This window comes from Sesamum indicum, linkage group LG10, assembly GCF_000512975.1.
Source record: "Sesamum indicum cultivar Zhongzhi No. 13 linkage group LG10, S_indicum_v1.0, whole genome shotgun sequence".
Classification (NCBI taxonomy): Eukaryota; Viridiplantae; Streptophyta; class Magnoliopsida; order Lamiales; family Pedaliaceae; genus Sesamum; species Sesamum indicum.
The window spans coordinates 13462254-13473682 of NC_026154.1; the positions used below are offsets into that span (position 1 = coordinate 13462254).

At 40.0% G+C, this 11429-nt stretch overlaps 2 protein-coding genes across 2 annotated transcripts in view; one reads left to right on the top strand and one right to left on the bottom strand.

Annotated features, from left to right (window-relative positions):
• LOC105172459 (S-adenosylmethionine synthase 1-like) lies at positions 355 to 3132 on the top strand. Its single transcript, XM_011093893.2, has 2 exons — positions 355 to 510; positions 1754 to 3132. The coding sequence occupies exon 2, from the start codon at positions 1763 to 1765 to the stop codon at positions 2942 to 2944; it is 1182 nt and encodes a 393-aa protein (XP_011092195.1). The 5' UTR covers positions 355 to 510; positions 1754 to 1762; the 3' UTR covers positions 2945 to 3132.
• Positions 3060 to 11429, bottom strand: part of LOC105172458 (pleiotropic drug resistance protein 3) — a gene marked incomplete in the record, with an annotated part of 8598 nt that continues 228 nt past the window's right edge. Inside the window, 24 exon segments of the mRNA XM_011093892.2 lie at positions 3060 to 3617; positions 3762 to 4016; positions 4192 to 4363; positions 4576 to 4803; positions 5146 to 5279; positions 5388 to 5471; positions 5583 to 5873; positions 5970 to 6302; positions 6414 to 6487; positions 6570 to 6710; positions 6791 to 6944; positions 7033 to 7136; positions 7375 to 7535; positions 7616 to 7929; positions 8013 to 8294; positions 8379 to 8680; positions 8774 to 8864; positions 8957 to 9010; positions 9261 to 9337; positions 9430 to 9589; positions 10192 to 10276; positions 10383 to 10468; positions 10881 to 11004; positions 11082 to 11429. Of these exon segments, the coding sequence (XP_011092194.1) occupies positions 3351 to 3617; positions 3762 to 4016; positions 4192 to 4363; positions 4576 to 4803; positions 5146 to 5279; positions 5388 to 5471; positions 5583 to 5873; positions 5970 to 6302; positions 6414 to 6487; positions 6570 to 6710; positions 6791 to 6944; positions 7033 to 7136; positions 7375 to 7535; positions 7616 to 7929; positions 8013 to 8294; positions 8379 to 8680; positions 8774 to 8864; positions 8957 to 9010; positions 9261 to 9337; positions 9430 to 9589; positions 10192 to 10276; positions 10383 to 10468; positions 10881 to 11004; positions 11082 to 11429 (4321 nt within the window).

The following is an 11429-nucleotide window of genomic DNA, read 5'->3' on the forward strand; positions in this document are numbered from 1 at the left end:
GTATAATAGTAATTTCAAAAGTTTTTCTTACAAGAAATTGTAATATCACGTTTTAGAGGGGTCTAAATGTAATTAATAAATCTATAAAATGAAAATAGTAAAGACAAATAAACAATAAGTAATTTAATTATTTATATAATCTATTTGGATTCATCAGATCAGATTCAGATTCAGACTAAAATATCTCAATACATAATTATAGGTAATAAATCCGTCATTCTCTCCCACCGACTCCAATCAATCTCCACCGTCACCTCATACCTACGTACATAATCGACGGTCGAAACATGGCCATCATCCGCCCGACCAAACCCTAGTACCCTGGTCCCTACCATACAGAACCCTTCACACTCTACCCCCAATCGACCAATGCTTTCGAAGAGCTCCGTCTATAAATAGGCCCTTTGATTCTTCAGTAAAGACTCGCAAGCATTTGGCATTTCTCAATTAGTGCCTTAATAGCCAAAGGGTCAAAGCCTTTCTCGTCGGCCGTTGGGTTCATCTATTAAGGTGCATAAGTTTTACTGAATTTTGGGGTTCTTGCAATTAGTTCTGAAATGGGATTATGGGTTTTGTTAGTGGGTTCTCTCTGGATTTGTATAATAATGTTGTTCTTGCTTGTATATATGCTTGTAGATCTGATTCTTGCTTCGGAGTTGTGCTCTTGAATTATCATGTGGTTTGTAATGATGCTGTATTCACTCTTGGGCCAGCATTTCTAGTTTTTCTTCTGGAGTTTTTTTTATTAGATGATTGTGGGGCTAAGAGTTGGATGTTTGAATTAAATTCTTTAGTTGGTTTTACATAATTTCTACGAAGTGAAGAGGGATTAGGAATTGGTAACTATTTACTCTAGCTAGTAAGTTTGTTCTGAATATATTTGTGGATCTTTCTATCCCAGATTCTGCTTCGGAGTTTTGGATAAGTTTTTCAACTAATTGAGCTTTGGGATATTGCTTGTTTTTGCTGCTTTTTCTGAAGCTATTCGGTTAAGATTGTACTTATAGATGTTAGAAATTTGTTGTAGAAGGAAGGATATGTGAAAGATCTGAACTGGTACTGATTCGAAGTTAAGCAGGTTTTACTGACAATTCTCGACGATGAATTCAAGTTGTTTTAGCAACTTCTGCTGGGCATAAAATGGATGGTTCTTTCTTGCTTTTTGTGATCTAGCTTCAGCTTCCTTTGAGTAGATTGGTTATTTGTTCCCTTGGTATTATATTGTGCTAGATGTGCTCTGTGATTTGGTTTTAAGCTGTAATTATTCTTCACTGCATTGAACTTTTGTGTTATAATAAGTGGCTTGTTCCTAACTATTCGTTTCTCTGGCGAGCAGCTTCTCTTGATAGCTGAGAAAAGAAAAGGATTATTCTGGTTCTATGGTCCTGTAAATTGTAGAAGCTGGTTAATGTTCAAAAATTTGGCAAATAAAGTTTTACTTAGTGAAGCAGTGCCCTGTGTTACAGATTTATAGTACGGTATAAGTTGGCCGGTGTTGGTGAATTTTTTAAGAGAAACATTTTTTGTTCTTAATTATGTATGGCACCTCATATTAGATGTATTCATTGATTTCTGTAACTCTCTGGATGCATGTATGAATTCCGAGTCCTACATTTGCAGCACAAGGGACTCTGTCTTTCTAGTGATGGAGAAGTGATGTTGTTCTTTTAATATTTCGGATTTCTATTTAAATCAAAAAGTTCTGTTTCTTAAATTTAGATTGGTAATTTTGTTTGGGGTCTGTCTTATCCAGGTCAAGGAAATGGACACCTTCCTCTTTACCTCTGAATCTGTGAACGAAGGTCACCCAGACAAGCTCTGTGATCAGATATCTGATGCAGTACTTGATGCCTGCTTGGAACAAGACCCTGATAGCAAAGTTGCCTGCGAGACTTGCACCAAGACCGACATGGTAATGGTCTTTGGCGAGATCACAACCAAGGCCAATGTAGACTATGAAAAGATCGTCCGAGACACCTGCCGTAATATAGGATTTACATCCGATGATGTTGGCCTTGATGCTGACAAGTGCAAGGTCCTGGTCAACATCGAGCAACAGAGCCCTGATATTGCTCAAGGTGTCCATGGCCACCTGACCAAGCGGCCTGAAGAGATTGGTGCTGGTGATCAGGGACACATGTTTGGTTATGCCACTGATGAGACCCCTGAGTACATGCCGCTCAGCCATGTGCTTGCCACTAAATTAGGCGCTCGTCTGACAGAAGTCCGCAAGGACGGCACATGTCCCTGGTTGAGACCTGACGGCAAAACCCAAGTAACAGTAGAGTACTACAATGATAATGGTGCCATGGTTCCAATTAGGGTGCACACGGTTCTGATCTCGACTCAGCATGACGAGACAGTTACTAATGACGAGATAGCCAAGGATCTTAAAGAGCATGTTATTAAGCCTGTCATCCCTGAGAAGTACCTTGATGAAAAGACAATCTTCCACCTCAACCCTTCTGGTCGGTTTGTTATTGGCGGGCCTCATGGTGATGCTGGCCTCACTGGTCGTAAAATTATTATTGACACATATGGTGGTTGGGGTGCCCATGGTGGCGGGGCCTTCTCTGGGAAGGACCCAACTAAGGTCGATCGCAGTGGTGCCTACATCGTTAGGCAGGCTGCCAAGAGCATCGTTGCCAATGGCCTTGCTCGTAGGTGCATAGTTCAGGTCTCGTATGCAATTGGTGTGCCTGAGCCCTTATCTGTTTTTGTCGACACTTATGGCACTGGAAAGATCCCGGACAAGGAAATTTTGAAGATTGTGAAGGAAAACTTCGATTTCAGGCCTGGCATGATCTCTATCAACTTGGATTTGAAGAGGGGTAACAACGGGAGGTTCTTGAAAACAGCAGCATACGGCCACTTCGGAAGGGATGACCCTGACTTCACATGGGAAGTCGTTAAGCCTCTCAAATGGGAGAAGCCACAAAACTAGAACTGCTATGTATCGCCTATAGACATTGAATAACAGCATTGTTGCTGCTGCTGGTCGTGAACTGAAGGTCTTGTTTATTTTATCGTCCCTTGTATGATTTGGTTTTCTTTTAACGTTTGTAGCCTTCCTTAATGTTTGTATTTGACCTTCCTTAAAATGAGATATATATGCAACCAGTATTCACCATGCAAGAAATCATTATGCTTGTCTATTTTGTACTTGTGTAAGTCATCTCTTTAGCTGCTGCGTGTAAGATATAATAAGTTGACCAACATTCGCCCAATAATTAGCATTACTGTTTAAGAGAGCTTTTCACTCTACAGCAGAAGATGAAATAAATGTATACAACGGATCAAATCAAATCTGAATGCAAAATAAGTTGGTGACACACATTTTGCTACAATCTCTACCTCTTTTGAAAGTTCAATTTGCTAATGCAAAATGTAAAGATAGAAGCAAAGAGAATAGGGAACATAATCAACATTACAGCAACAAGAGGTAACCTATCATGCCGATATCCAAAATAGTCGTTCAGAAAGGCCGACACTGTTTTGGTCTGTCCAAACACTACAATTTGCTTTCCTACGTCTCCAAACTGTGAAGTGAGCATGGCATTTAGCGACCAAGAAGTCGGCATCACATAGTAAAACCAGACCCACCACTTGGGAATTTGCTGTAAGTGAGGGAGACACTCTGTTAGTAATTGTTGGGATGACAAACAGAAGTAGGGCTTGCAGAAATAAGAAAACAAGATCAAATGCAATATATACTTCATGCAATTTGAATACCATATGTGCTTATAAAAAGAAGTACTTACCTTACTAGGAATCAAGAATCCAGAAAACAGATTGAGCAGTGTGTAAACGCCAGACTGTGAAATGGCAGCTATCATGAAGCTTGGGGTTATGGCGATCAACATCATCCCGAGATAAGTGAAGTATAGCAGCGTACATAGCATAGTATAGAAGTACCAAAACACTTTAGGCGCTGACCATTCATATCCGATCATCGGATATGTGATGACTGTGAAGGCAAGTGTTTGTGCCAAGAGATATGGGATCTCTACTATCACCTGCAAAATCGAAAGATGCACTCTTGAGCTACTACAACATATACATAAGAATGAAGAACTGTAAGTTTGTTCATCACATAGGTTGTTTCAACTCTCTTGTTTTTGTCATATTTTCTCTTTATCTGAAGTTGCAGATAATTCAAAGAAGATGGAAGAGTACAAAAGCATGGCCTACCTGAGCAGTTGAATAAGCCCACGGAGCATACATTCCAGAAAACTTTTCTCTATAGAAAACAGTTCGCTCTATGTTGACATACGCAAGAATTGACGAGGCGTTGTTTATGCCACAGAAGAGCGTTGAACTATACATCGAACCAAGCAGAGTGAACAGACTCTGCTGATTATGTCTATGAATACAGAAGATGAAAAGCAGCGTGTTAGAGATGTTAAATATACGATTCACGTCTTTAAACTTTTAGATGAGTTGGTCATTCAACACGGCATAAAAATGGCTAAACAAACTTGTTATCGAACTAAATATAAATAACATATATATATATATATGTATATATTTGTATATTCAGACATTATAAATCTTTTATGATAGTAATGTGCTTACATTTTCTTCGCTTGACCCCAGAAAAGGAGGCCGTAGAGTAAAGAGGCGAAGAGCATATGAAGTGATCGCATCAAGTTGTATGAAGGACTTCTCCAGTAAGACCAGTGCTGCTTCCAAAGGCAGGTTTTGAACTGAACCCAACCATTTTGCGAGTAGCGGGTAGGGAAATGCAGATCTTTTGAACCAGGAGCTGGTTTGCTCAGCTTTCTCACCAGTTCCTTGTTGCTCCTTTAAGCATTTCAACAAAAAAAAAAAAAAATGAATCAGAATCCTGCCTAGAAACAGAGGGCAATATATATGCAATGAGTGAATCTTGACCATGTTAAGGTTTAAGTTTGACTATGGTTAATCAATATTTATTATAGTCCTTTGCCATAGCCACAGCATTTGTCATGGCTAGCTAGCGAATGTTTTGTCCTTGCATACTAAATCAAAGGCCAATAACCATTGCATGACTATGGTTAGTTGCTATTCACCATAATTTCTCAAATTTTGGTCTTAGTAATTTGTGATGACAAAATATCATATTTCTTGTAGTAAAGGAGGAAAGGAGTTGGGCGTCGAACTTACTCGTGCAGGGCTGAATTCTTGTAAATCTCGGCAAAGTCTATGCCAAGTTCAGCTTCTGAAGAAGTGGAACTGACCTCCAACATCCATGTAGCTGGATTATAGTTATCTTTGATTCTTGGCACACCGGAGATGCTCTATTACAAAAGTTAAAAATGCAGAGTTGAATAAGCTCTAATCTGTTAAAGAAAAACAAAAAAAGATGTGCCCCTGACAGATGTATCCATTGCATTTGGAAGACGCACCTCAAAATATTCTATCACTTTAGAGGAGTACCGCCCTAATGGTCCGCAGTAGATCATGCGGCCGCCAGCTTTCAGGAGTACTAACTGTTGTTCAAAGGACCGTTAGACATATATTTGACGACATATATAAACGACAAGAGCCATCTTATGTTTATCCTTAATCAACCAAGATGACTCATTGTAGTCATGCATTACCTCATCAAATGCTTCAAATATGTCGATACTCGGTTGATGTATGGTGCAAACAATGGTTCTCCCAGTATTCGCCACATTCTTTACTGCTCGCATAACGATTGCAGCTGCTCTGGCATCCAGCCCAGTTGTCGGCTCGTCCATAAAGATAATTGACGGGTTAGCAACAAGCTCCACAGCTATCGTGAGACGTTTGCGTTGCTCAGTCGATAGGCCACTGACACCAGGCAAGCCCACTAATGCATCTTTTATTCCATCAAGCTCAATTGTTTCAAGAACTTCTTTTACAAACTCCTATATATGAGATTGCAGTAGAGAATTAAACTTGTGCTAATGGAGAATAGGCTTAAAAGTAGGTAGAAATATGAATCTTGAGGATATTGTTCATACGTATTTCGTCTTTGTATCGATATGTGGATGAAGACGTAGCCAAGCAGAAAAGATGACCGATTCCTCAACTGTTATTTGAGGTGAATGTATGTCAGTTTGTTCACAGTAACCTGAAATGCGAGCAAACGTGCTTTGAACTTTAGGGTAGCCTCCAATTCTGATTTCTCCTTCGACAATTCCACTGGTCTTTCTACCGGAAAGTACATCAAGAAGAGTTGTTTTCCCTGCTCCGCTTACGCCCATTAGTGCTGTGAGCACACCGGGCCTGAACGCACCGGTGATATCACATAGAAGCTGAAGCCTGTCCTGTGTGAAACCGCGCTCTTTCATCGCCTGAAACGGGATCAGGAAACAAAGTGGACCATGTAACTTAGTTCTGCTGTTTTCTTAATATACTAAACTATGTAAAAAGATTGAAATGAAGTTGCTGGTTTCCATGTTTACCGCGGGGGTTTCAACGTAATATTGCACCTCTTGAAACACAATGCTTAGTGGTTCAAAGGGTAAGACCATTTTGTCTGCAACACACCAGAAACACCCTCAAACATCAGACTAACTCTCATATATTCTCAAGAAACAAATGTAAGGACAATATCTTACCTGTATTAGATTTTGAAGTGGTATTAGGAGGAGAAACCTTCGAGGTTTGTTCTTCTGTCTTCTGAGCTTCATCGTCCTGCTCTTTACTTCCTTGTAGTTGGGAGAGCTTTTCGCTTGAAATAATAACGCGAGAACCAGGAGCTGGCACATTGTCAATATAGTTATTTTGATTGTTCGAACAATAATTGCATGACATACAATTAGACCACTGATGTTCTTACGTTTCGAGAAAGTTAAGGCCAATGCAAATCCAACATTCAGAAGCATTGTTATTCCGAACAAGGCTCCAATTGATATCCAGAAGTATTCTCCAGCAAAGTCTAGACCGCGGTTTTCAAGTGTTTGATGTCCTATAGTTGTATTTCCAGGCAGCTCCTTCACACATACAAGAAACGCAGACGTTATGATCAACGTTAATTCTTGATCTTGATGGTAATGATGTTAAATATATGCGCATACTCACCTTTTGCCATCTTGGAGCGAGGAATTCATTCACTGCAAATCCTATCTCCCCATACGACAGCGGAGAAACCCAAAATGCCCATTTTAACCAAGCGGGCATCGATGCTGCAAGAAGACATTACTCCATGAGCACCCCGTCAAAGTATAGGGGGCGTTTGCAAGAGTTGTACTAAAAGTTATGAATATTTGAAAACAAAAGTGAAAAGTGGAAAAAAGTTGAATGTTGGAACGTTTATACGTATTTCAATTTATATTCAACAAAAGGTGATAAGCATTTAAATTAAGCTATTGCAAGCGCTCTTGTAATCTATTAAAAGTTAAAGCAGACATGAAAGCTACTCACGTCTCGGGATCATGAAGCCACTGAACAACAATGCAAACAATAATGCCACACTACCGGCTGTTGCAGATGCAACCAGGCCTCGGAAGACAGATGCCAAGAAACGAAACAAAGATATCGAAGCCAAATGCACAAAAAATACCAACAGCATTTGCCGGAAAAACCTGAAACAATGATGATTCTTGGTCATATGGAAACATGAAGTATTCAACTTGCTGAGTAGTATATAGAAGGTGGCACCAACCTTCCAGCCTCCGGGCTGTACCCAATAGTGTAATAAGTGACGGACGTCCACACCACGGCCGCCAACAATGAGAGAGGAATCTTGATAATGGCATTCGGGATAGCAAATGCCCAGGCTGGATAGAAGAACAAGTCTCTCTGTTTGTAGAAAACTTCAAGTCTTGCAACTGTCATTGAGAGTTCGGGTATTCCATCTATTAGAAGAATGACGAGAGTGTAAAACAGAGCTCCCATGTAATTATTGGCGTGGATAAGATCAACGTGCATCTGCGTCCTCAAGAACACTGTCATAGCAACAAATGCAATGAAGAGAACCTGGAAACAGAGTGATCTTTTCATACACAGTTGAAATCTAACGAGGAATTGATGATACTGCCAGGGATGATAACTACACTGACCTGAAAGGCTTTGAATACATAAATGAAAGAATTCCTCTTCATGAGAAGATTTTCTCTTGACATACAGGCCTTAAATAGAGTCCACTTAGGAAGAGAATACTTGCTGAAACAAATGGCACTCTTGTGGCTCATGGACTTATCAAATGGCGACGAGAGGTCCTCAGAGAGCTTCTTCCCTTGAGGAGACTCCGTAAATTTCCTTGCAAATGTATCTAGAGAGACGTAACGATAGGATTTCTGAGTGTCATGCCAGTACTGTTCTTGATCTTTTCTAGAGATAACCTGGTAAAGGTGAGCAATCATTAACTACTTCGACTTAGAAGACAAGAAATCAAGAATATGATTGCAGTCTGGTTATGTACTTGCCTCCTGGAGAAAATCAGCCACTCCTTTCCTTTCAGGGCACTTAAATCCGCAGCTACTGAAAAATTCTAAAACATCGCTTCGTGGTCCATGATAGACTATTTTACCTTCTCCCATCAACATAATGTCGTCAAAGAGATCAAACGTTTCTGGTGCTGGCTGGAGAAGTGAAACGAGTATTGTAGCATCTGTGATGTGGGCTAGTTGTTGAAGGCAAGAAATAATCTGATACGTGGTCGAGCTGTCGAGGCCATTTGAGATTTCATCCATAAAGAAAGCTTTTGTCGGCCCAACAAGCATCTCGGCTGCACATAATATGTTCAGTAATAAAATCTTCTAACCTACAAACCTATGCACTGAAGCTCTTAGTTGTCAGCAATCAATGCATTAAGAATTACCTGTTGTCAGTCTCTTCTTCTGGCCTCCTGAGATGCCTCTTCTCATTGCATCGCCAAAGATTGTGTCGGCACAGATATCAAGGCCAAGAATCTAAAAATGTCAAAGAGTACGTAAATTGTTGGCCAGGTACTCTATTACAAGATACTAGAATGAACTGATAATTGCATTTAAGAAGAAAATACCTTCAATATGTAGTCTGTCTGAAGCGTTGTCTTTTGTCCTTCCACAGAAATTGCCTGCACAAATTAGCGTGTTAGTACAGTAATCCTGCAAAAGATTAAGCCCGTGTATAAGCATTTAAGAGCTGCACTTTGCTCAGGCTGCTTTAAACGGGCTCTGAAAAATCTTATAAGATGTTTTGAAAAGCTTATAAGCTACCGCAAACAACCTCTTACTAAAGTTGAATCAAGATCCACTTTAAGTTTGCATGTATAATCACATTTGCATTGTACAAAGGAAAGTCAGAATGTAAGGAACTAAAAGTACCTTCATGTAAGTATCAACATCAGGATCAGGGACGATTTTGGCTTCTTTCTCCCGTCTGCTAACCTCGGCCATAATATCTTTAGAAAAAGAGAGCACATCAAGCTCATTACTACGTAAACAGTTTCTAAAGATACGAATTTTTTAAATTTCTATGTATGAAATGACGTACCTGCTCTGCTACCAATTCCCTGACAATGAGCTGAAAAATCGAGCGTTTCCCTGACAGTCATTTCCGGGATGTGCACATCATGTTGGCTGATGTAAGCCGAAGTTTTCTGTGCTACAAACTCCTCCAGTTTATATCCATTGTATGAAATCTCACCAGTAACCTGTGAAAGAGGAAAAAGGAATTCTCTTCCTGTGTTATTTACACTACTTAGCTCCAATTACTGAAAAGAACAGGGAAAAACTATATAAAGTTGAAAAAAAGGCGGATGCATTTTGGGATTGTTTGGATGGATAAACGTAGTGCTTAAAGTATGCAGTTTGACGTGGAACTTCAAACAGGCTATAAGTTTTGATTCGGGAAGAGTTATAGGCCAATGTACCTATGCACACGACGGTATTTTTCAGGAGAATCTAGCCCCTCATAATCATCACTATTGTTGTGAGGGGCCAGCGTTCATCTCAAAATTCCATCATTTTGACTATTATCCGAATGTTTACTGGAATTTTGTTATTTTTTAGCAAACTTTATTCATTTTTCAAAGTTTCCATTTAGGCATAATGTATATCATGTTATTGCTTGTATGTGAGGTATTTTTGGACCGAACCGGAGACGAACTTTTCGATTTATTTCCTCGAATTTAATTGCTTCTGCTCCATCAGAACAAAAGTGAAACGAGTCTCGCTTCTATATGAGCTAATCTTTCAGGTACGATCACATAGATTCCGCATTTCAAACGTAATAAATAAAAAAACGGAAAGGCACCTTGAGTGATTTGTCCAAGTTCCCTGATAGAGCTTTCAACAGTGTAGTCTTCCCACACCCTGGAGGACCAAGTAATAGGGTAATTCTGCCATTAGAAAACCTTTAGTCAGATACAAGATAAAGCATACTGCGTACTGTATACTGTTTGAGGACTATGTTTTCGTTAGTCGAAAGCGTCTGCTGCTATGTACCTTCCAGGCCTAATGACACCACTAACGTCCTTAATGATGTGGATGTGGGCATCTTGTGATGGTAAACCAGGCAGCCGGGTGACGGTCTGTTTGCAAAAATTGCATTCGTTATTCATGATATGCAAAGAAACACAAGCAAGTTAATGTACATCTAATGATCTTTGTCCATTTGATTTCTTCCTTCCTTGAAACGAAGAAATCATGTCATGTGCGCTAAGAGATATTCAGATGAACTATCGGACAATACACCTAATTCCAGGTAGTTACATAGGTTGTATTTGGCCAAAATTGTACACTAAACTTGTCCGGTGGAACACAGAATTCATTGTGTATTAACTTATATTTATTTGTCTTGCACCGTCACAAAATCCAAAACCAAATTACATACTAAAAACTCGAAAAGCCACAGACACGTCTCGGTCCTCTCTCTCTCTATCTCCTAAAACCAAAGAAAAACACCATAAAAACACGATGAGTCTGTTATGGCACGATGCATACCGAAAGCATGCTTTTCAGAGTATTCCAGAGAGTCGGAAGGGGCTTCCCTTCGACGACCTGACACTCAGCTTCTACACGCAGATTGGCGTATCTGACCTCAATCGTGGGAAGCTTTACACCAACTCTGTAGGCAAAACATTGAATCTTTCATTACAAGAAAACAATCACTGGACTAATCCAGACAAGGACAAGATTTCATACTTATCAATTCTTCTCCTCATTTTATGCAACAGCTTCAAGTTGTCATGTTCAATATGTCTAATTAGCCTCTCTATGAACATATGCTTCTCAGGGCCACCAAGCTTAGTAACATCAACCACCTTCTTCCCTTCATTCCCACCATTTTCATCGAACAACGAAGATCTCAGCCTGTTGTAAGTCGGCAGCCTCTCGACTGCAGCCCACTGTGAGATAACCTCGTCATCAAGATCATTAGTCCTAGCCGATGAACTTAAAGCCGAATTGCTACGAAAGAACGATGCACTCTGCCGGAACGACGACCTCAAGCTCCTTCCAATCTCTGCTAGCTCAATCCTGACCGCCTCGATT

Bases quoted from the DNA above. Each gene is read 5' to 3' on its own strand.
- LOC105172459 (XM_011093893.2), top strand. From the start codon at position 1,763: ATGGACACCTTCCTCTTTACCTCTGAATCTGTGAACGAAGGTCACCCA.